At 35.8% G+C, this 26,740-nt stretch overlaps 1 protein-coding gene across 3 annotated transcripts in view; it reads left to right on the forward strand.

The window, feature by feature from the left end:
- LOC150082242 (protein Obscurin-like) overlaps window positions 1-26,740 on the forward strand; it is an 865,351-nt gene that overhangs the window by 230,878 nt on the left and 607,733 nt on the right. For all 3 annotated transcript variants that reach the window (XM_090379203.1, XM_090379204.1, XM_090379205.1), the window contains 3 exons: window positions 8,524-8,583; window positions 16,710-16,946; window positions 17,605-17,770. In XM_090379203.1, coding sequence (XP_090235329.1) covers window positions 8,524-8,583; window positions 16,710-16,946; window positions 17,605-17,770 — 463 coding nt within the window. The remainder of the gene's footprint in view (window positions 1-8,523; window positions 8,584-16,709; window positions 16,947-17,604; window positions 17,771-26,740) is intronic.

Raw genomic sequence — 26,740 nt, forward strand, 5'->3', positions numbered from 1 at the left:
ACTAAATTTTATATTAAATAAAAATATCTATTTTTCTAAACTATAAATGAAGGTACAAAAAATAACATAATAATAATATATAATTTCAGGTAAAATTAACTTTCTTAGCTTTTTTTATTGCAAATGCATTTACAACAACTGAAATTTCTGTGTCTGCAGCAGTTTTATTTTCAGTACTAATAATAATTAAATTCCAAATTATTTCCTGTTTCATATTTGATTATAACTAATTTTTTTTTACCTTAAGTCTGGAAAAAGATCTTTTCCCAGATATCGCTGTTAAGCATCATCAAAAACATTCTTATAGCCGAAACGTTTGGAAACATGTTTATAAGATTATTGGAAAATACATACTCTAAAATGCTTAAGGCATTCATATTAGACTTAATGTAAGTAAAAATAATTTCTGTTTCCTCACACATATCAAAAGCATTTATATCAGATTCTTTTCGTGTAATATCTGATAATTTAATTTGTGAATCCATACAAAATTTAATTTTTGTTTCTCTACTCGTTGTTAATAATGAATAAATTTTATTTAAAAATTAAAAAGGTTGAATCCAAAATAGTGAAATGAAAATTTATTTTTTAATGCCTTTCTGGCAAATCAATAGCGTCATCCAAATTTTCATATATAAACATTCTTTTTTTCCTTGTGTGGTCTAACTACACCAACAGCTGGAAACGTTTTCACAATCTATTTCTTCAGCAGTTTTTTAGTTTTATCTAACATGCCATTAAAACTGTCCACTGTCCTAATTCTTCCTACTTGCTTTAACATTTCTATTATTATCGGTATAAATATATCAGATTTTTGCAAATTTACTTACAACATTCATTTTTGCTAAAATATTATACCAAATCACTATGGAACATATAAACTTTTATGATTTTATTTTTAGTAATAAAGACAGCTAAATTTCTTATATCACTATCTCTAGATGTATCATTAACTGGAATATACAATGCAGTACAGATTACATCCAAATTATATCTCAATACTTTTATAGCATCAATCCTACTTTCCCACCTCATATCAGAGAGCGGTTTTACATTCATTGTTGGGAACTCTTTCTTTAAAATTTGCCAACAGTATATTAATGCCAAAAAGAAAACGTATTCTTGAAAAATGCTGAAAAAGTTTGCAATTTCTAGAGATGCTTTTGCGGCATCGGTTATGACCAAATTTAAGAGATGAGCAGTGTAGGGTGCATAAAATTCTCTAGGGTTCAAGTTCAAAAATTTTTTGAAGCCCATTGCGTTTTCCCTTCATATTAGTCCTGTTATCATAGCCCTACCATGCATATCATGAATGCTAATATTTTCACGATTTAAAACATTTATCAAAAAAGTTGTTAATCCTTCTCCTGTTATATCTGAAATCGAACAAAACCCTAAAAAATGGCCTCCAATTTCAGTTTTGTTTGTATTGTTATTTAAATTTTTGTTTGTTATTTGGTTTTTAGGAGCATTAGCAACTAAGGCCATATTGCTCCGGGATATGCAGTAGTCATTCCCTGACCTTTCCGCATCCTCTGTATTTGGTAGTCACGGGCTTGAACCCTGGTCTATCAAGAAGCGTGTGCTATGCACTGCTGCTCCTGGCTACGGAGGCACCTTTATTTAAATATACAAATCATACAACTATTGTTACTTGTTCTTCATGACTTAAATTGGGAGTATGGTCTAATATAATTGCATAATATTTGCTTGATTTTAATGTATCGTTAATTGTATTCTTTAATTTTTCACCAATTACAAAAATAATTTTGTTCTGTATTTTATTGCCTAAATAATATGGCATATAATTGTTGTTATTTTGAATATGGTTTGCGTGTTCAGCCATGATATTATCAAATTGAACAATTGTTTCTATCAATTTGGAAAAAAATTCTGTTACCATCTTGGTATGATTTATTGTTACGAATCTTTTAATGCTAAATTTTTCCATGCCAAATATTGATAAATACCTGTTTTTTCTAATTTTATCAAGAAAATTCTCCTCTTTTTTTTCTAATTTTATCAAATTTTCATTGACTGCATCAATTGTTTTATCATTTTTTATTGATTTACTGGGTGATTCAAGTCTCCATACATAGGGAAATTGGTCACCTTTTTTTAACAAACTGTCACTTTATTCACAAAATCTGCTCTTCATGGTTGCCATTCCTTTGAAAACACATACGGATGTGTCTCTCCCACTTATGTTGAACTTTTTTTTTTTTTTTTTTTATGAAAATCCCAAACACGAAAGGTATTGAAACCTATAGTACTTAGTACCGTGCATGGGTTGAAGGAGAAGTATGGGGGGGAGGGGAGGGGGATGCCAGAAACTTTGCTCTAGAGACTAAACATGGGTTTCATCACTTCAAGCCTCCAATAAGCAAAGTGGTGGTATTTCACCGGTTGATGAAAGTCATCTACCACCTAGCATTAACATATTTGGTGTTATGTGCGTAATTGCATTTCGAATGCATTCCTTTATGTAATTCATGTTTCATATCTTTTCCTGGTACACCATGACCTTCAAGTGTCCCCACAGGTACAAATCGAGTGGGCTTAGCTCTGGGGACTTCAGAGACCAATCCACGAACTTGGAAACTGCTGATCCAACCATCGGTGCATGCAGATACCGTAATAGGGTGGTGCCCCATCTTGCTGAAAATATGCCAGAAATTATCCATCCTCATTTAGCAGGGAGGGCATGATCATGTCTTGCAGCATGTTTAGGTACATTTCAGCATTCAGATTTATGTCAAAGAAAACAGGTCCAATAAATCCAAAAAAGTCTTACTAGTGTATGAGTGACCAAACTCACAAGTTTCAGTCAATATCTGGAAAGTTAAAATCCCCCATTATAAGACATTGTGATTTACTGGCTCACTCTATTTCTCTGCACAATTGCTAATTATACTCATCAGATTCATTAGGCCTATAACACACACCTACTCTCATTTTTCCTTTTCCAGTACTTATGTCACTCCAAACAGACTCAACATTGCATTGTCCACCAACATCAATTGGATGCACGTCTTTAGATTTTATGTGTTTCTTAACTAACAGCATAACCCCTCCTCCCTTCCTATCCTGTCTATCCTTTCTGTACACATATCTCCCCAAATTCCAGTTCTGCACTGCTTATATCTGTGTAACACCACATCTCTGTTATCCCAACAATATCTGCCTTTGATGTCTTGACTAGTGCTTCAAACAAGCTCATTAAATTTTCAGTTGTGCCTTCATTGGTGGATGTTCATGGATGACCACTTCTTGGTTGGTCAGTAACACTTACAGTCTTTCTGAACTTCTCGATAAGTTTGGCAACAGTGTTGTGTGTGATGTGCTTGCCATGTCTCCTGTTAGATTCCATTGCAACCTTGTGACAGCCTCCTGATCCAGCCATGAGAATGATTTTTATACGCTCTTCTTTAGACACAGGCATTTTAGAAGGGCACCTAACAACAGAAAAAAAGAAACATTATTCCCTAGATATGGAGACGTTCGAATCAACCCATGATTTAAAACTTTTAAAACATGCACTACTTTTTTTGTCTTTCTGTGTTTCTGGATAAAGGTTTCCAGTTGTTGTAGCCATTATCATCATTAAAAGCGTTAATAAAATTTTTAATTGTTATTAAAAATTTTCCAACTGAACAATATGCAATTTTTTTTTTATTTTGAATATACCAACCAACTCCTATGAATTTTTTCTCTATTACTTAATGTTTTGTGAAAATATGCTATAGCAAATGATCTGCTATTATTATCCAAAGGAAAATTAAAATTTTCAATTTGATTTGCCCCTATTTCAATTAGTTATTCTAATTTTATCTGTTAAAAATTTTAGGCCAAAAGCTTGGATTATGAAAATTATTTTCAAGATATTCACTATCTGAAGTATTTTCATTTTCACTTATGTTAAGAGTACATTCTGTATCTTTAGCTGTAGGTGAATGAACCACCACATTGTGTGGTGGTGTTTCCAAAGAAAAATCTTTTGAAGATACAGAATGTTGACTGACCTCATCCTTTTTTTCATCACTGATATTTGATAGTTTTGACAATTTTTTTTGTAGACCCTTTGTATTATGTGTACTTGTTGAAGATGACAGCATAAAACACTTTGTAATTGAGCTAGTTGCTTTTTTAACATTTTCTTATTTTTTATAATTTTTTTTCAATATACAACCCCTGATAATCGTTCATCCATCAGACATCTAATAAGGTGACAAAAATTAAATTCACTAAAACTTTTCCAGTTGTTGTAGTTGTTGTAGCCATTATCATCATTAAAAGCGTTAATAAAATTTTTAATTGTTATTAAAAATTTTATTAACGCTTTGTTTACTTTTAAATTTTACTTTTAAAGACTTTATTATAAATTAATTGAACAAAAAAGTTTAAAAAGTTTCTTTGCTGTCTTTAAAATGCATATCTTAAAAAAAAATGTACAATGGTGCATATCTTAGTTCTTACAAATATGAAATAATTTCTCAACAAGATAACAAACTTACATTTATTTATTAATGCTCATTGTATGGATTCGCCAGCTTTATGTACAAATTTTTAAACTTGTATGAGCACGATTATTCTTTTTTTTAATTAAAAATGTGTGAAGAAATGCTAAATTTTGGAAGGGATGAAAATTATGCAATTGACTGAAATTCCAAATACTGATTGGTTGTCTAATTTAATGTAAATTTGTATTCTGAGAGGTCTGAAATGAATTTTGTCGTAAAATACAAAATTTTAAAAATATTTGCTAGTGTAATAATGTTTACAGTAGTTGCAATAATGTGCAGTTTTACAAAGTATTGAAGTGTACTGCTGCAAAACTAAAGTAGGGAATTACAGACTACAGATGTTGGCCCTTTGTACTGTCACATAGAAACTTACGAAATGTGAATCTTATGAAACTGTTTTTCCCTTGCACCCCTACTTGTCACACCCATGGTCACAGTGTCCAACACATTAGTTTTTTAGGTAACAATAATGGTATCATAATAGTTGCTAAAACATATATAGCTTTACATATTAACCCCAGGGGCTCACATCTGGTGAGTATGGGCTTGGCACACCCAGGGTCCTGAGCTGGATATCATCATTCTTCTCTTTCTTGGTGATTTCCTTCTACTTCTCTCTCTCTCTCTCTCTCTCTCTCTCTCTCTCTCTCTCTCTCTCTCTCTCTCAGGGTAACTCAGAAATTATCTTTGGCTGGTGCAGCATAAGCCTCGGGCTTCCTTGCACCCGCATGCCTAATAATAATAATAATAATAATAATATTGATATTGATTTACTGATTTGATTACTTGTAACCTGTGAAAGAATATATTTGGTTAAAATTCTTTCATGATTATAGATGATATCATTAGTAACAAAAACACTTTTTTTTTAGATTTTCCATATCAATAAGGTAAATCAATAGAGATATGGATGCATTTTAGTGATTGATTTACCAATGCAAATTAATTAATGAGGCCTGATGTAGCTGAGTGATCAATTCAGGGGTACAGTAGTATATGTGTTTGAGTCAAACATGGTTCAAGCCTATGTGATTGCTAAATATATTAATAGTCATATATTCTTTATGTTGTAAACCCCTGTGATCTATATGGCCATGCTGGAGCATAAAAAATAGAACAACAAAGAGAAAAAAATATATCTGGATGGATTAAGATGGAATTGAATAAAGGAAGAGGTGTAGAAAATGAAAGAATGAGAAAATACCAGTGGAAGAAGTCCAAACCAAATTATGAAATACAATACTTGAAATTGCTCATCACATAACGTTCATAAAATGTTGTCCAATAATGTTAAAGTAACTTTTGTGGGCAGTACAAAAATTCTATAAGTATCAAATGATTCAGTTCAGTCAGTTATTATGAGATCCAATCCATCGTGATTTTTTTTCTGCCAGTAGCAGATTAACCCAGAGGCTAATATGGTTTTTTAATATGAAATATTCATTAAATATTAATATTGAAATATTTAATGAATATTTATGTTACTGAAATTTTTATTTCTGAATTATGAGTATTTCAGTAAGACAATCTTACTTAATATTTTATTAGTATTAGTAATGGCAAATGATGCAAGAAAGCAAGCTTATACAGCATCAGCAAAAAAAAAAAAACCAAAAAAAAAAAAACCAACACTTCCCATATCACCATCCATTCCCTCTGATGGTTTGTCTAGATCTTCCTTCAGTTTATTGAGACTAACCACTTCTACAACACCAGATTGAAATTTGTTCCAGCAATCTACTTGCTGGCTGAAGACAATTTTCACATGTCTATCCTGCAACCATCCATTTTCAGTTTGAATATATCCCCCCCACATGTGTGTAGTCTGAGCAAGACGAAGGATTCCATCAGCATTGAGCTTACTCAATTCATTCCATGCCTTAAACACCTCAATCTGATCTCCTCACACGTGTCTAGTCTCCAGGCACTGCAATTTGCAGAACTGAAGCATTTTCTGATAAGAGCCCTTTTCCAGACCTGTATGCAGTACTTGAGATATAGCCTAACCATTGCCTTATACAGTGGGATAATCACCTCCTTATCCCTGCTAGCAAAATTCCTGTATGCCAGGGGTCGACAACCTGCAGCTCTTTGAACGTGTAACTGTGGCTCTTTAACTTTTAGCCCACATATACGACAAGGGACATATTTCTGCGAGCAATTATTTTCAAACATGAACTGTATTAAAAATAAATCAAGAAACTGTCTGAAAACTGCAAATCTCTCAACATTTTTAAAGATGAAAATTATGACATACTTGCCTGATGTTGAGAGACTCGCTCAAGAAGTTCAGCAGCAAAAGTAACATAAATTTGTACCTAATTGGAGATTTGTTACGTTTTTTCAGTATCAATAAATAATATTTCAAAAAATATTTTTTAGTAGAACACCTTCCCACTCTATTCCATTTTATAAAAAGCTCCCACCCCTTCATCCCAGCTTGAGCTGAGGTGTGGTCTTCGGATTCTTTTTTTTTTTTTTTAATTAAATCAAAAATGGCTCTTTCATTCAAAAAAGGTTCCCAATCCCTGCTGTATGCCATTGACAAAAACCCATGAGCTGTCCTGGCAGCCTGTTTGCATTGCTCAGAGAACTTCACATCTGACTGCACAATTGCCCCCCAGTTCTTTTTCATTTTGCACCCTGAGTGTTAGTACCACACAGCTGATACACTAATCTGGGATTACCACTATTCAATTGCCACTGCTCAGCCCACTGTCTAATTTGCCTTTTTGTTGAAAATAATCTAATAAATATAATTTTTATTGAAATACTCTCAAGAAACTCCATTAGAAACTTCTAATATTATTCATAAATTATGAATAATATTAGAACTGGCTACATTCAAAGTTTTAGGAACAGAACCTGTTCTTACTTAGTTTTACCATATGTTATAGCTGTAAAATGGCAGCACAAGTGAAAAAGCAGTGCAATGTATTATAGGTTATTCATTAACTTTTATGCTGATTACTCTGCCTATTTATAGTTGTATATTATTTTTTACATATTATATTTATAATATTTTATAATATAAAATTATTACTGTAAAGATTATTTAACTGTATAGATTCCATTAAACCATTTTTTTTAACATTATATTATCTCAGTAGTAATTGAATTTGAATATATTGTTATTTGTTTACCATTACAATTAGATTTTTATTAATTCATTAAAATGTTAGTAATTCTCTCAATAGTAATTTTATACTTTTCTTAAAAATATATTAATAATAGTGGGTGATTTTATCACTTCCTCATTTCTTTTGTTCATGCTGTCACTAAAAAGCATGCTAACTAACCAGTTGTTGTGGCACCATTTCAAGTGGAGTGAACTAATCATATTCAGCTAATTTTATGCATTTTGTCTTGTGTTTTTTTCTGAAGCATTTATTGTATACTAACCATAGCCTAATCAGTATTTGTATTTGTAGCTTTTCTCTCCTTTTCTTTCTTTCTTTATTTTGTATTTTTAGTTTTTGAGAGAGAGAATGCTTCATTGTTGAAATAAAAATAAGTAAGGTAAGTACATTTCAGTACTGAATTAAGCAGTATCTTAAACTTTTTCATAAAATATCATTTTTATATGTGTATGTAAACCAGTGATTTTAATTGCCAGTTGATAAAAATTAATTGCCATTTAGTTTATAAATTAGGTTGTTCAAAGGAGAGGTATGATCTATATAAATATGAAGAATACATTAACTTTAAGACAAAAAATGTATTTTTTATTAATTTGAATATGTAATGTTGTTGTAAGGATTCATTAAATGCTCTAAATTGGGTTTTCCAATAAAATAAGCTAATGCTTGATTCAGATGAGATATAAAGACAGGAACATGTTAGCATACTTTATATTAAAATCTGATATTATTTTTTAATCATATAAATTCAACACTTTCTTATTTATGAAATTCCTTAAATGTAAAAGTTTGTTTCAATATTAATTAGATTAGAAAGATGTCTGAATAAAAATATGACCTATGAATAATCTTTTTTTTAGCATCTGAAATGGATACTAAACCTAGATTTACTAAACCTATTCGAGGAATTACATGTTCACGTAAGTAATTTTAGATAGTTCTTTTTCTGATATTTTAAATTTTTTCCGGACCATTTGTTTATTATCTATTTTGGATTAAAGGTGCATATATTCAAGAACACAATTTTATATGTAACAAAAAATCATCACAAAACAAATGAAATTGGTGAATGCATTATACAGGGTCATCGAAAAATGTGTCCATGATTTCTCTTTTAATTATCTCTGGAAATATTTGATTGGTTGCTGTGATTATAGCAGCAAACAGTGTGATAACTCACTAAGTTTTACTTGACACCTCAACAATGACCTTGGCTGTGCCATGAATATATGCAGAATGACTCCTACGCGCACTGCTTCAGTCAGTGTCAGTAAGATGGCCACTGCCAGTTTCCATAAACTGATTAAACCAATGTATTATAGTCTTGTCTGTAAATACGTTGGTATTGATGTCGCACTGTTATGACAGATTTAAATTCAGTGTACCACAACACATGCTGAGTTTTGTGTTGCTTGGTCACCGTCTTACTGACACTGACTGAAACAGTGTGCATAGGAGTCATTCTGTGCACACTCACAGTGCAGCCAAGGTCATTGTTGAGGTGTGAAATAAAACTTAGCGAGTTACCACACTGTTTGCTGCTACGTTCACAGCAATCGATCAAATATTTCTGAAGATAATTAAAAGGGAAATCACGGACACTTTTTTTGATGATCCTGTATTATAGCTATGACCACTTTTGATTGATATTTCATTATGACTCTTACTGATAGACCATATTTATTTAATGATGGAGTTTACTTTTCATGCCAAAATGCACTTCTTCCAAAAGTAAGAACCTTTTTAGGATTCCATCTGTGATAAATAAAGAACAAACTACTTACTGAATTTAGCATATTAAGCTTCTTAACCACCAGTAGTACATTCTGCCCTTGGATCTATTGGTGTAGCTATTCTATAGCTAAATATTATAATGCAGTGGTACCTTCTATGACAGTATAGTGGTTGAGTGGAGTATGCTTGCCACAGTCTTTGCAGGATGCTCTGCCACCAGAGCATATCAAATTCTCCAGTAAAATCTGTTGCAATTACCAGTTAATATTTATGTATTGTCGCTGCAGTGACTAATTAGCAGAGAACATCCTCTGTGCAGCATCCTGTGCAAAAACTGAATTGAAGGTCAGCATTGATATAATGTGCTTGGAGCCATGGTTGGAGGAGACTTTTGAAGAGCTTGCTTATCATGGATAAAATATGGTAAGAGTTGGCTGGTTTGGATGGGTTCTTAAGTATGAGTCGAACATTTGCAGTTCTCCCTTCTTCTAGGAAGTAACCAAAATTTAAGCATTTGTTGAAAAGATCCAAGAGGAACTGAGAGTTGATTGTGCTGCTTTCTTAAGGATTTCATGTTTTATGAGGTCTGTTCCAGGGCATTTTTTGTCCTTCATATGAGTGAGGGCCTGCTGCAATTCTTCGATGGTGAATGGAGCTTCAGTTGCCTCATTTTAATAAGTGCTGTTGGATTGGCAGATTTTTTGTTGCTGAGCTGTTTGGGGTTTCACTTTGCTAATAAATAAGGTTTCAAGGATGTTATGTATTGATTCTTCCCAGGACACGATCATAACACTTTGGGGTTGGATAGTAGAATTAGTTATCTCAACCTTAGAGAGCCTGTTAGTGGTGATTCCAGTAGTGTATAGAAGTCTCTCCTAGGAGGAGGCTCTTTTCTGTTGTCTTATTAATGAGTTATAGTTATTCCTAGCACAAATCATGGAGAGCATTGACTTCACTGAGAGACCACAATGTGCGAGCCCACTGAAATGCTTTCCTCTTGGTGTGGACAGAGTGACGGAGGCACTCAAGCTCAGTTCCACCACGGGACGGCAGTTGGCTTACGGTTTTTCCTCCAGATCGACTGGTTGCAGGCATGAGTAATTATTTTCGTTATTAACTTCTGATGTTTGTCGGCACTCATATCTGAGAGAACAGCTGAATTTAGTTCTTGGGAAGATGACTGGAGTGAACTATCAAATAAATCCTAGTTGGCCTTGGTAAGTGCATATCAGTTGATGATATGATGCTGTGGTGGGGTTTGGTCGATGGATCTGTGGAGATTATAAGTGATTACCCTGTGGTCCATGCTTCATTTACATGCCACTCTGACATCTTACCAGAAATAGATCTTGTTGCAATTATTATGTCGATGGTGGATTCCCACAGGATACTGGAGTCTGTAGGAAGTTTATTAGGTCTATTCGGTATAAAAAATAGCATTGTGGCCAGGAAATCTTCTAAGAGTCTCCCGTTTTGGATACCTGTACGATCAGCAGTGTTACTATACCAGGCTGGGGAGTGGCAGTTAATGTCTGCACTCAATATAATTTTACTGTTTGAGAGTGCTTCAAGAACTGCTTGGATATAGGCAATTGTTGCAGTGATGTCCTGGCCAGGTCTACTGTATAAGGAAATTAGGTAGAAGTCACTGAGAAGTCCAATGACATGAGCACCATCGCCCACACTGTGCAAAGTGAATGTATCTTTGTTACCGTGATATTTGAGTCACGACAACTATGGCATCCAAGGGGGTATCTTCGTCAGTTTGAACAATTTTATAAGTTAATGGATAACCTCCGACTTTTTTTGTGTGGATGTAAGGCTCCTTGTAGTAAAAAGATATCTATATTTTCCTCATAAACTTTGAGTCGGACTTGATCGGCAACTGCGCATGCTCGTTGGGCATTTAGCTGCAGTAATATGAGGACATTGTAGTTATATTGCTTAAGCCATGCTGCCATAGTCGGTCTTCAGCTGTTAGTTGTGCTTAGCTTTAATGTAAACATGACATTTGTTATCTCTAATTGAGTGAGCTGCATCAATTTTAGCCGTCTTGAAGTTTGAGCATACTGCAGCAGAAGACTTGTTAGGACAATTGTTGTAGTCATGCCCTTTCTGAGTACAGTGACCACATATGGGCTCTGACTGAGTGCAGGTGTGGCTGGTGTGCCCGAACTTGCAACACCTGAAGCATTTGAAGACTGCCACTTGCTCCCTGAAGCGATAGCTTTGCTACCCCATGAAAATTCGATCTTGTTGCTGGAGCACATTCCAGGCTTGTGGAGAGAGCTCTATAACCTAGTACAGTATTGTGGGGACTTAGAGTTAGTCTGCTACTTAGGCCTGAAGTGGTCTTTGGCATCAGTGATGTCAGAGTCTTGGAAGTTGCAGTGAACTAACTCATCCATGATGTGGTCTGGAGTGAGATCTTTGTCCATGTTGAATATGAGTATAGATGGTTCTTTCCTCTTGGGAAACTCTGTGGTCAGGCCAAGGGAGACGTAACTGTCAGGTTGGAAATGATTGATTGTGCCTCATGCTTTGTGACTGTCCAAATAATTACCCCAATGTTGTGAGTCTTCCTGAGGGACTTTATTCTCGCGGTTTTCAAGTCTTGAGATAACTTCTGTACAACAGTATTTTTCACAGCTTCGCTGGAGCCAAAGGTCGAATTCTCAGTAGGCTTTAGTAGTATGAGGTGTGGTTCATGTAGGAGAGTTTTTTCTTCTGGACTGGAGGTTTGCTGGTATATGGAGCTACACTAGGTGTGTGGTCCTCAGTGCATCAGCATAGGAGAGGGGATGCTGTAGCATTTCATTTCCCCTTCCTTCATGGTAGGCATCTAATTTGGCCTTTGTTCATTCATGTTTTATGTAGAGGTTGAGGAGGAGAAGTTCCATCCTCGACCAGACTTGGACTATCTCTGCTCTGACGGCAGAGGTGATCCTATTACTTTGTTCTGACATCAGGGCCTCCAGATTGAGGTGCAGTGACAGGATTTGATCCATTATTAACCCTACTGGTTCTTGAGTAGTGTCTTTGTCAGTGTTTAGCTGGACTGTACACTCTTCTTAACTTAAGGGTATTGAGTTTCGTAACACAGAAGGTTAAAACTGTGTGAGAAAAAAACATTAGTTTTCATGTACTAGAACAGTAACATTTAGTATTAGCCATATGATTTGAATAAGCCCCAAGCTTTTGCTGTGTTAGCCAAAAAATAATAATATAAAATAAAATAATAATAATGAAAAATTAAATAAACTACATATGTGTCTCTCCTTGTGTAAGTACCATTCCTATTGCCCTTTTATTTTTCCCAAGCTGTTAATCTCAACTTCCCATGAAGGTTACTTATTTTAGCAATTAACAACTTGCGGGTGCCTCCGTAGCTAGGTGGGCAGGAGCAGCAGTGCATAGCACACGCTTCTTGATTAGACCGGGGTTCGAGCCCGTGACCACCAAATACGGAGGATGCGGAAAGGTCAGGGAATGACCACCACATATCCCCGGAGTAATATGGACTTAGTTGCTAATGCTCCTAAAAAAAAACCAAACAAACAAACAACTTGCTGGCCAAGTTGTTAATCGCTAAAATACTTGCTACAGTCCAGTCTAAACCTCTTTCTCCATAATTTAAATTTATGTTCCCTAGTTCTAGTATAACCATGAACATTTTATTTCATTCATTTTACATTCATCTCTACTCAGAGCTTCATAGACTTCAATCAGAGCCCCTCTAAAGTACCTAGTTTCCAAACTCTTTAGCTACTTGTTCGGTCTTCCCATGTATGGGTGCTTTTTGCCAATCTCATCAGGCACATTTTCCATTTTTAGACCCTTTCAAGAAGTTTTTCTTCTGTCTGTTTTTAGGCAGGGTTTTCCTCTGTCTGTTTTTAGGCAGGGTCTCCACTTGGACACAATATTCCAAATGAGGTCTTATAATTGCCTAATATATTGAAATTTGACCTCCCTTTCTCTATAAGCCAATGTTTAGTAAATCATAGGGCACCATGGATCCTCCTTGCCACTCGTCTACACTGCATATAGAACTTCATGTCCACCTGTATTATGATTGCTTACATTTCAGTAGTGGAACCCCATTTAAACCAGTAGTATTCAAACTATGTTACGTGGAACACCGGGGTTCCGTGAGAATCATCCAGGGGTTCTGCGGAACACAGTTTGAATTCACTAATAAAAATTGATTGTTTTGGTTGCATCAAATAATTTAAAAAATATCGTTTTTGAATTCGTGCCTTTTTCAAAACAGGTAGGTATTTCTGACCGTAATTGACCTTGAAGGTTGATTTAATTTTGTTCTCCCACATCTCTCTACATATTTGCCTTTTGTAAAAGCAGTTGTTGCTGGTCAGCTCAACATGGCAGTTTACTGTTGTTTTGTATATTTATCAATGATATTGATGAAGGTATATCAGGCTTAGTGTCGAAGTTTGCAGATGATACAAAGGTTGGCAGGGTTGTTAATGACAGTAATGGCAGTGTGCTACTGCAACAGGATCTAGATAATTTGGGCAGATGGGCTAAGAAGTGGCAACTGAAGTTTAACCTTGACAAATGCAAAGTACTGCATATGGGTAGAAGTAACCCGAGAGAAAAGTACCAACTGTGTGGTACTACACTTAAGGTGGTAAAAAATGAAAAAGACCTGGGAATAATTGTGCAGTCAGATATGAAGTTTTCTGAGCAATGCAGACAGGCTGCTAGGGCAGGTCATGGGGCTTTGTCAATGATATATAGGAATTTTGCTAGCAGGGAAAAGGAGGTGATTGTCCCTCTGTATAAGGCAATGGTCAGGCCACGCCTTGAGTACTGTGTACAGGTCTGGAGGCCTCATTTTAGGAAGGATGTCGATTTGCTTGAGCGTGTACAGAGAAGGGCAACAAGATTGGTGAGGGGAAAGAAGGGATCCTCTTACCAAGAGAGGCTAAAGTTCTGCAAATTGCAGTGGCTGGAGACTAGGCACCTGCACGGTGATCTGATTGAGGTGTATAAGGCCTTGAATGGGTTGAGCACGCTGAATTCTGATGGGATCCTTCCACTTGTTCAGATTACGAACCTAAGGGGGCATAAATTCAAATTAAGAAAAGACAGATGTAGAATAGATGTGGGGAAATTTGCCTTTAGCCAGCGGGTGGTTAATTGCTGGAACAAACTTCCATCTGTTGTTGTCGAAGTTGATATGTTGAAATAATTTAAGGAGGAACTGGACAGGCATTTGGAGGGAATGGTGTGATTTTTTTTTTTTTTTTTTTTTTTTTTTGGCTGATGCTGCATAAGCTCATACACTTGCTTTCTTGCATCACATGCCACTACCACTACTACTACTACTCTTATGATTACAGTGAAGTTGTAAAATCTTTATTCCTTTGTTTTGTTTAAAAGAGAGAAGTCTGCTATATTTTTATTTTAACTATCCTACAGGATATTCTTTTGTGCAAGCCTCCTAAGGATAGAACTACAGGTGAAAACATTTTTGATGTTATAAACATATATATGGAGAAGCATGGACTATCTTGGGATTTATGTTTTCACATTTGTACTGACGGAACAAAATCTTTACTGGGCGCAAAAAAATGAGTCATATCAAGAATAATAAATCGGTAAACTACTGAGTGCCGGGCACTCAGGATGAAGGGTCCATAGTCACGAATGGTTATTAGTGTAGTATCTCAAATAGAGAACTTTATGTTAACTGAAAAAAGTTTCTATTATCCTGGCTTGGCCTATAACTGAGGAATTAATGAAAACGTCAATTTGAGTCTTTCCAGTTGTGAATGACATGGGTGGGAGAAGCAACTCTGACTTCTTCCTGAAGAAGCGATTAAAGCCTTGGGAGGCAGGTAGGGCCATGCAAGACGCCATGCAGGTGCCTCCCCACCACCACCTCAACACTGTCTCTCTGAGTACCTCCTTGCCAGGACAACTCCAGCTTACGACTGGATTAAAAACCCATTTAATCATTGCCAAAGTGAAAATTTATCAATGAAAGAACAGTTAATTTATATATCTACAGATTGGACCTTAAAAATTAAGTACCAACAAGAAGAATTTCTTGGTTTTTGGTTGCAAATTTACAGTAAATATTCTAAAGTGTCTGATTATGCAATAAAGTTTCTTATGTCTTTCATCACAACTTATTTATGCCAAAAGGCTTTTTCCACATATACAGTGACAAAAACAAAATACAGGAATAAAATGGATGCAGAACCGGAAATGTGCTTGCAACTGTCATCAATAATATCAAATTTCGATTTTCTTTGTGGAAAAATACAAGCACATCCAAGTTACTAAAATGAAGTATAATTTTTATATTATTTGTTAATGATGTTATACTAAAATTTAGTATGTGTTCAGTAAATTTAGTATTATTTAGTTACTAAATAATAAATGGGTTCATTAATGCATTTATAAATAGTTCCTGTTTACATTGTACGAAATGTATTATTGCAACTTTAATTGTAACATTTTGTTCAAATAAAATGTATTACATGAAATGTATTTATTAATGGGTTATGCACTGATTTTTCACATTGAGAAGGGTTCCTCGGGTATCTAAAGTTTGAAGACCACTGATTAAAACCAACCCACCCACACATGTATATCATCCTTATCTTTCTTTTAGCCAGTGAGTTGTTGATTATTCTAATAAATTGCCTCTGCAAGTAGTTGAGGCTGACAGTTTGAATAAATTCAAATATGAACTGGATATTTATCTATACATGGAAGAAAGCACATAATTGGTCTATTTTCTTATCTACTTTTTATATATCTTTTATTTTTATACCTTCCCTTATATTTTTCTTTATTTATTTTTATTTTATTCATTTGCTATTATTGTTAATTATTATTATTCTTTTGTTTTTTTATTTAATGTTATTATTATTCTTTTGTTTTTTATTTAATGTTATTATTATTCTTTTGTTTTTACTATTTTTATTTATTTTATTATTTTTTATTTTTTGGCTAGTTGCAGCAGAAGCCTGTGGCTTTCCTGCATTATATGGCTAATACTGTTACCATTTAATTTTGATAGGAAAACATGTTTTGATTTATGTTGATTTGATTTGTCTTGCACTTTTCAGGAATATGTTCTTGACATAAATTGGCATGATCATGTATATTACAACATGCACTTAAGTATACTAAGTTAATAAAATACTTGTTATATTTAATATGAAAATATATTTTCTCTTTTGCTTAAGCAAAGTAAGAAATCTTATTACAATTTATATATATTGTTTTTGTTAAGTTATTTTAAAGTAATCTGTTTCTTTTGATAAAAATTTTACAGAATCTGAAAATGCCACCTTTGAATGTGAGGTAGAGGCAGTCCCTCCTGCTGCAGTCAAATGGCTGAAAAATAACCAACCAGTAACCAAGTCAAGCAGAGTGAAGACTCATACTCAGGGTAATCGGTATTCCTTGACTATTAAGGAGACATCTTTGGAAGATGCTGGTCTGTACACAGTACTTGCTACTAACTCAGGAGGAAGTGCTTCCTGTAGTGCTCCGCTCAACTTGAAAGCATGTAAGCTAACTAATCACCCAAGTTTCTGTAGACTAAACTACTTTCAAGCAAAACTGTATTTTTACTTTAACTAATACTAATACTAGATTGGAATCTAAATAGAAATACTTACATTTCTCAAAAATAATGGAATAATGCCGTATTTTCTAAAATAAGACCTCGAAGTATATCTTTTTATACTGATATTTGCTTGAATACAGAATTATAAATCACAATTTATGCTTGCGATAAAACAAGAGGAGATATTTGTAAACATTTGTTTAATGTCTACATTTTTTTGATCATTTTCTTTGAATATGTTATTCAATTTTTAGAAACAGATTCCTTTGAAAGTGCATACATATTTTTTTATACTGATATTTGCTTGAATACAGAATTATAAATCACAATTTATGCTTGCAATAAAACAAGAGGTTTTTCTTTTATTTACTGAATCAGCTCTTAACAGTTTTGTGACTGATAACTGTTTTTAATCTAGCTTAGATAGCTTATAATAATATATACTGCATTAAATAAGTAATAAATTAAATGGGTGTTGTCTTTTTTTCTCTTCTCTGTGTTATACATAAAAACTTGCTATTCAAGTTATTGATTTAAGTTAGTTATTTTTTCCTCTGTATTTTATTTCTGCCTCATTAAACTTCATATGTTCTTTTAGCTTTGGGAGTTCCAAAAGAAGATTCTAGACCAACAACACCAGGTGGCACAGTGTTACCACATGCTCCTGTTTTTAAAGTAAAACTGAAAGATACCCAACTATTAGAAGGAACATCAGTCCGATTTGAGCTTGTAGTAAGAGGACATCCAGAGCCCAAAGTAACTTTGTATGTTTTTTTACATTTTTCATTCTTACTTCTTAAAAATTAAGATCAGGTTTAACCTACATGCTTGTTAGTTGCACATAACAGACAAGCTAGTATAGTTATCAGTGATAAAAATCTTTTTTACCATTTTGCTTCTTTTCTTTAAAGTGAAATTTCAGTATTCTAGGACTGAAAGATGTGGTTTTTATTTGATATAAAACTGCATTAAAGTTTAAACCTTGTGAGATATGGCTACATTATGTTGTAATTTTAAAACTCATGAATTTAACTAGAAACTATGTTCATTGATGATTGTTTTTGAGGCAGAAAAGTAATAAATATTAATACAGATAGAATATCCAAAATCTGGCTGCTCAAAGCTATTTGTAATGCATGTGTTGAGCACATAGTGGAAATGTAAGCCACAGTTATCCAATTTATTGCTAATGCCAGTACAGTATTAAAGAAGAAAATAAAATATATTTTTGTGACTAAATTTTTGTTACTTTATATTTTTATACTGTATTTAATGTTTTGATAAGCTATATGAATTTAACTAAAAGAGCAGAGCAGAAGTAAATCTTTACTTCTGCTTATCTACTCCACAGCCAGCTGCCATCTACTTTTTGCTAGTTTCTCTTCCTGGGTAGCTTTTATTTTTATATGCAGGATATGTTATGTTGTTGGTAATAATATTAGCATTATTAGAGGCATATGATGTAAGAAAGCAAGCTTATGCAGCATCAGCCAAAAAAAAAAAAAAAAAAACCCTCACATTTCACCCCTCCTTTCTTTCTAAATGCCTTTCCAGCTTAGCCTCAATTTTATTTAAGCGCTATCAACTTCCACAACAAAAGATTGAAGCCTGTTCTACCAATCAACCACCTGCTGGCTAAAGGCAAATTTCTGCACATCTATTCTACAACTGACTTTCCTCAATTTCCTCATCTATGCCCTCTCAGGTTGTTAATCTGAGCAAGAGGAAGAATCCCATCAGCATTCAGCTTGCTCAACCTATTCAAGTCCTTATACACCTCAATCAGATCACCTCGCAGGTGCCTACTCTCCAGGTGCTGCAATTTGCAGGACTTAAGCCTTTCTTGGTAAGAGCACTCCTTTGTTTCCCTTCTTTGTACTCATTCTAGCAACTCTACATCCTTCCTAAAATAAGGCCTCCAGATCTGTACACAGTACACTAGGTGTGGCCTGACCATTGCCTTCTACAATGAAAACTCCATGACCTGCCCTGGCAGCCCGTCTGTAAACAAGATACTATAAACAAGTTTATATCTGCCATAGGCTTCTGTGTCACCTGATAACTGTTTCCCATGTTGCTGTTTCCCATATGATTGCACGATTACCCCCAGATCTTTTTCACTTTCCACTTCCCTGAGTGTAGTACCACACAGTTGATATGTTTCTCTTAGGTTATTGCTACCCGTATGCTGTACTTTGCATTTGTTAATGTTAAACTTCAGTTGCCACTTCTCAGCCCATCTGCCTAACTTTTCTAGATTCAGTTGGAGTAGCATACTATCTTTACTGTTGTTAACAACCCTGCCAACCTTTGTATCGTCTGCAAACTTGAACATTAATCCTGATATTCATCAATATCATTGATGAATACACAAAACAACAATGGGCAGAGCACCGAACCCTGGGGAACTCCACTAATAACATTTGTCCATGAAGAGCAGTGCCCATTGATTACCACTCTCTGTCATCTCCCACTCAACCATCTCTTTATCCACTGTAGCAACTTACCCTTAATGCCATACCGCTCCAATTTGTATAGCAGTCTTCCATGTGCAACAGTTATCAAAAGCCTTTCTAAGATCCAAATATATGATATAAAAATGATTCTTTCCATCCAGTTCCTTTGTGATCACATCATATATCCAATCAAATTGGTCAGACAAGACCTCCCTTTAACAAACCCATGCTGTTTCGTAACTATTGCTGTAGTCTTGTCTAGATCCTGCAATGCTTCTTTAACCAGTGACTCCATTATTTTTCCAGAAACACGAGTTAAACTAATAGGTCTATAGTTACTTGTGTCACCTTTTGAACCACCTTTGTGAATTGGTGAGATATTTGCACACCTCCAGTCAATGGGGACCTCCCATGAGTTTCCATGGAAGCTCTCATAATTATGGCTAAGGGTTTGCTTACTTCCTTTGCTGCCTCCTTTAATATAACTGGATAGATCCCATCCGCCCCAAGTGCCTGCCTTATGTTTAACTTCAACATTTTCTCCTCCACTTTGTTCTCAGTTATTACAAAATCACTTAGCTCCGTGTTAGAGTTTTATAAACTTTTGGCACTCCCCTCATTGAATAACTCCTCATGTAGATGAAAAATACTCATTCATTTTATCAGCTACCTGATCATGATCATCAATATTCAACCCATCCACGTTAAGTGGTTCAATCTGATTCATCTCTTTCCTTTTAGAGTTTATATAAGTAAAGAACTCTTTGCTATTTTTCTTTGCATCCTTTGCCAAAGATTTCGCATAATCTGCCTTCGCCTGTCTAACTTTCTTTGTGACTTTACTATAAACAAGTTTATATCTGCCATAGGCTTCTGTGTCACCTGATAATTTATATGCATCCCATACATTTTTCTTCTGTACCATGACTCATTAATTCATCTGACATCCATTTAGGCCTGAACCTTGAACAGTATTTCTTAGTTGAAATGAAAAGCCTAGTAGCCTCCAAAATTATGTCCCTGAAGGCTTCCCATTTAGAATTCAATGTTGGTAATATCATCAGTTGATCCCGCTGTACAGAATTTAAAAACTGTCTGAGACTCCTGTAGTCACCTTTACGAAAGCAAAAGCCCTTCCCTTTAGCCGTGATTGTATTTACATCTTTAAGTAATTCCCATATCAGTATATTGTGATCACTGTCACCCAGTGGTTCCTTTATGCATGAATAATCACTGCATGAAAATAATCAGGGCATAAATAATCACGTTTGATAATCAGATTAAGGGTATTAAGAGTAGGAGATCGGCGGAATTACTTAACGAGTACAGGTCACTGTTGAAAAAAAGCATTAGTAGAGGCATTTGATGCAAGAAAGCAAGCTTATGCAGCATCAGCCAAAAAAAAAAAAAAAAAAAAAAACCCACTTCCACTTCACCCCTCTGTTCATTCAAAATACCTGTCCAGGTGAGCCTTAAACTTATTTAGGCTATAAACCTCCACTACAAGGGATGGATGTCTGTTCCTCCAACCAACCACCCGCTGGCTAAAGGTAAATTTCTGCACGTCTATCCTACATCTGTCTTTCCTCAATTTGAATTTATGCCCTCTCAGGTGATTTTTCTGAGCTAGAGGAAGAATCCCATCAGCATTGAGCATGCTCAAACCATTCAAGGCTTTATACACCTCTATCAGATCACCTCGCTGGTGCCTAGTCTCCAGACACTGTAATTTGCAAAACTTAAGCCTTTCTTCGTAAGAGCACCCCTTTGTTCCATTCACTAATCTTGTTGCCCTTCTCTGTACTCGTTCCAGCAGATCTACATCCTTCTTGAAATGAGGCCTCCAGACCTGTATACAGTACTCTAGGTGTGGCCTGACCATTGCCTTATACAAGGGAATAATCACTTCCTTATCCCTGCTGGAAAAATTCCTGTATATCATTGACAATACTCCATGAGCTACTCTTGCAGCCCATCTGCACTGCTCAGAGAACTTCATATCTGCCTGCACATCATCATCATCATCATCAGCCATTTTCAATCCACTGCAGGATGAAGGCCTCTCCAGCAACTTTCCAGTTCCTTCTGTTTTGAGCACTGGCCATCCATTTACTACTCAAAAACTCATGAATTTCATCTATCCATCTCCGCCTTTGTCTTCCAGGTTTTCTTCTAGCTCCTCTTGGGTACCATTCTGTTATTTTCTTAGTCCATCTGTCATCATGTCTTCGAGCTATGTGTCCTGCCCAAGACCATTTTAGTTCTTTAGTTTTGATAAGAATGTCCTTTACTTGAGTTTGCTGCCTAATCCATGTGTTTCTCTTCTTATCTAACAGTCTGATTCCCAATATAATTCGTTCCATTCTTCGCTGTGTAGTTCTTAGCTTCTCTTCCATTCTTTTGGTGAGTGCCCAAGTTTCACTTCCATAAGTCATGGTGGGGAGTATACATTGATTCATTATTTTATGTTTCAGACAAACTGCGATATTGCTCTTCAGTATGTGACTATATTTCCTGAATGCTATCCATCCAAAATTTATTCTTCTCTTGACTTCCAGCCATTTATCATTGTAATAATGATAAATGGCTGGAAGTCAAGAGAAGAATAAATTTTGGATGGATAGCATTCAGGAAATATTAGCTGTAATAGCTAATAACTTGTCCCAGATAAGTATATGACTCCACCTTTTCAATTACTGCTCCTTCAATCATTATTTCCCTTTCCGTGGCATACTTGTTCATCATTACTTTTGTTTTAGCCATATTCATCTTTAGTCCAAAATGCTTACTAACTGTGCATAACTGATTAAGATTTTCCTCTAATTCTTTGGAATCGTGGCTTATGACCACAATGTCATCTGCAAATCGTAAATGGTTTAGGTACTCTCCGTTCACATTGACTCCTTTCTGCGACCAGTCTAATCTTCTGAAAGCTTCCTCAAGGGCAGCAGTAAACAGCTTCGGAGATATTGTGTCTCCTTGTCGAACTCCTTTCTCGATTTTAAATTTGCTACTGTCTTTGTCTAGTCTAATAAAGGATGTAGCACTCTCATATATTTTCTTCAAAATCATAATATATGGAGTATCTATGCCTTGTCTTTCCAGTGCCCGAAACATTGCCTTATGCTGTATGGAGTCAAATGCCTTTTCATAATCCACAAATGCCAGGCATAATGGTGTTTTATATTCATTTGCTTTCTCCATTAGCTGTGATATTATGTGAAGGTGATCCATAGTTGAGAATCCTGTCCTAAACCCAGCTTGCTCTTTCGGTTGATTCTCATCAAGTATTCTTTCTAATCTGTTAGTAATGACCCTTGTGAACAACTTGTAGATATGGGATAACAAACTAATTGGTCTATAATTTCCAATTTCTGATTTATCTCCTTTCTTATGCAGCAAAACTATGATTGCATTATTCCACTGCTTAGGCATCTCACCTTTTCTAATGCACTTTGTGAAGAGCCTTGCCAGTTTTTGTGTTATGTCTCTTCCTCCCAATTTTAACAACTTTACAGTAACTTCATCTTCCCCCGGGGCTTTCCGATTCTTCATTTTCTTCAATGCATGTTCTACCTCATCAGGAAGAATATCGGGTATGTCGTATGTGTTGCTACTTTGCAATCCATCTTCCCCACTGCTGGTATCATTCCCTCGCTCCTTGTATAATTCTCTATAGTAGTCTTCTGCTATTTGAATTATGCCTTCTCTGCTGTTTATAAGTACACCATCGCTATTCTTCAGTTTCAGTATCATTTGTCTTTCTGTATTACTGCTCATGGCTGCTGATTTAAATCCTTCGTTTTCCCTTAATGCTTGTTCTACTTTTCTTGTGTTAAATCTTCTTATGTCCTCTCTGAGTCTCTTTCTAATGGCTTTGCATAACTCAGTATACTCAATTTTCTCCCTGTCAGTGTTTTTCTTGCTCTTCATTTGTCGTCTTTGGTTCATCATGACAAGTGTTTCTTGACTAATTTTTTCTTCTTTGGATTTCTGTTTCCCTATAGGTTTCTTGGGCTTTATCACTTTCAAAAAGTTGTAATATTCCTCGTCGATATCTTGGTCCTCAGCAGTCTGCAGAAGCTCATACTTGTTCTTAAGTTCCAGTACATACTGCTTTTTCTCCTCTTCTGTTATCTCAAAGACCTTTGTATTATTTACTCGAGTCAGTTTTTTCCTTTCCTTTCCTACATCTATATCAAGTGTACATCTTACCATTCTGTGATCACTTCCAACATTTACCTTATTCAGGATGGTAACATCAGTCACAATATATCTTCTGTTAGTGAGGATGAAGTCGATTTCATTAGTTGTTAATCCATTTGGACTCTTCCATGTCCACTTTCTGTTCACCCTTTTCTTGAAAAAAGTGTTCATTACTGACATTCCTTGAGATTCTGCAAATTCCACAAGTCTTTCACCTCTTTTATTTCTTTCACCAATTCCAAAATTTCCTATAGTTCCTCTTTCTGCACTGTTTTGCCTTTTTCCAACCTTAGCATTGAAGTCCCCCATAATAATAGTGTAGTGGGTTTTCTGTTCATCTAGAAGACTCTCAATTACAGTGTACATTTCTTCGACCTCTTCATCATCATGGCTCGATGTTGGTGCATAAATCATTATAATCTTTAGCTTGTACCTCTTAGAAATCTTGAGTATTAGTCTTGACACCCTTGGTGATGTACTTTTGAATTCCAAAATGTTGTTTTTAAAATATTTATGGACCAGAAACCCAACTCCACCTTCACTCCTTTCATTGTTTCCATTGGTGTACAGCAGATTTCCACTTGATAAACTTATAAGTGATTCATTTCTTCTTCTTGTTTCAGCCAAACCAATGATATTCCAATTCACATTTTCTAATTCCTTTTCCAGCTCTAGTATCCTGTCTTCACCGATGAGTGATCGTACGTTATAACAGGCCAAGTTCAATTTCCGTGCATGGCAGCCTGGTCGTACCCAGAGATTCTTAGCACCCTCTGCTTCCACTCTGATCCTCTCGCTGCCGTAAGAGGGAGAGTGAAAGCTGCTGGGGACTGAGGGCCATTTGTATTGTTGTGCTCTCATTGCTGGAGGGTTTGGTCTTTTCCTCTTCACGCTGACCAGGCGTCTTGAAGAGAACAACTCTACACGTTCGTTGCCACCTAAGTGACGTAACAGGGCTTACCATCGAGAAGGTGTGCATGAGTGGATTTTAGGGAGGCAGGCCAACCGGACTTCTCCTAAATCTTCTGTAATAGAGAGATATTGGATCCATCAGTGTTTTAGGCTGAGTGTCTGATAACACACAGGATACCTGTTCCCCTCTAAGCCCAAACACACAGGATACCTGTTCCCCTCTCTGCCTGCACAACCACCCCCAAGTCCCTTTCATTCTCTACCACTGTCAGTGTAGTACCACAGAGTTGATACGTTGCTCTGGGGTTGCTGTTTCCCATGTGTAGCACTTTACATTTGTCAATGTAAAACCATTTGCCATCTCTCAGCCCATCTGCTCAACTTTTCCAGATCCTGTTGCAGTAGCATAGTGTAAGTAGTGTCCCTGACAACCCCGCCAACCTTTGTATCGTCTGCAAACTTGGACATTAAGCTTGATATACCATCGTCAATATCATTTATAAATACAGAAAACAATAATGGACCCAACACTGAGCCCTGAGGGACTCCACTAATAACATTAGTCCACGATGAGCAGTGTCCATTGATTACCACTCTCTGTCTTCTCCCCCTCAACCACCCCTTTATCCATAGCAGCAATTTGCCTCCAATGTCACACTGCTCCAATTTGTGTAGCAGTCTTCCATGTGCAACAGTATCAAAAGCCTTTCTAAGATCCAAGTATATAATATCAAAGCTATTCCCTGCATCCAGTTCTTTTGTGACTGCATCATAGTATCCAATCAAATTGGTCAGGCAAGACTTCCCCTTAACAAAACCATGCTGTGTCCGAGCTATAACTGAAGTCTTGTCTAAATGATCCTGCAGTGCTTCTTTAACCAGTGCCTCCATTAATTTTCCTGGAACAGAAGTTAAGCTCACAGGTCTATAATTACTTGTGTCAGCCTTTGATCCTCCTTTGTGAATTGGGGTCACATTTGCACATTTCCAGTCTATGGGTACCTCCCCCGATTCCAAGGAAGCTCTCATAATTATGGCTAAGGGTTTGCTTACTTCCTTTGCTGCCTCCTTTAATATAACTGGATAGATCCCATCCACCCCGGGTGCCTTTCTTGTGTTTATCTTCAACAATTTCTCCTCCACTTTACTCTCAATTATTTCAAGATTCTGTAGTTTACTGCTAGAGTTGAATACACCTCTAGCATTCCCCTCGCTGAATAACTCCTCATGTGTGAATGTCGATGCAAAATATTCATTTAGTTTGTTAGCTACCTGAGCAGGCTCATCAACAGTTGACCCATCAATATCAAGTGGACCAATCTGATTCATCCCCTTCCTTCTAGAGTTTACATAAGTAAAGAACTCTTTGCTGTTTTTCTTTGCATCCCTTGCCAAGGATTTCTCGTAATCTGCCTTCGCCTGCCTAACCTCCTTTGTAACTTGGTTGCATATCAACTTGTATCTATCATAGGCTTCTGTGTCATGTGTTAATTTGTAAGTATCCCATGCATTTTTCTTCTCTGCCATATGCCTCATTAGTTCATCTGACATCCATTTTGGCCTAAACCTTGAACAATATTTCTTAGTTGGTATGTAAAGCCTAGTAACTTCCAAAATAAGTTCTTTGAATGCTTCCCATTTTGAATTTGCTGTTGGTAACATCATCAGTTGGTCCCACTGTATAGAATTTAAATACTGTCTAAGTCCATCGTAGTCGCCTTTACGGAAGCAATAACCCTTCCCTTTACCCCTAATGGTAGTTACCTCTTTGAGTAAATCCCACTTCAGCACACTGTGATCACTGCCACCTAGTGGTTCATTTATCTGCAGATTCTTAATGCATGAAGAATCACTGCTGATAATCAAATCCAGAGTATTACTCCCTCTAGTTGCCTCCCGAACATGCTGATGTAGAAAACAATCATCCAATAAATCCACAAAAGCCTTGCTAGTGTGTGAGTGACCAACCCACAAATTCCAGTCAATATCTGGGAAATTAAAATCCCCCATTATAAGACTCTCTGATATACTGGCCCACTCTATTTCCCTGTACAGTTTCTTATTATACTCATCAGAGTCATTAGGCCTATAGCACACTCCTACTCTCAATTTTGATCTCCCAATGCTTATGTCACACCAAACTGACTCAACACTGCACTG

This window comes from Mastigoproctus giganteus, chromosome 8, assembly GCF_048544385.1.
Source record: "Mastigoproctus giganteus isolate SK-2022 chromosome 8, ASM4854438v1, whole genome shotgun sequence".
NCBI classification, from domain to species: domain Eukaryota; kingdom Metazoa; phylum Arthropoda; class Arachnida; order Uropygi; family Thelyphonidae; genus Mastigoproctus; species Mastigoproctus giganteus.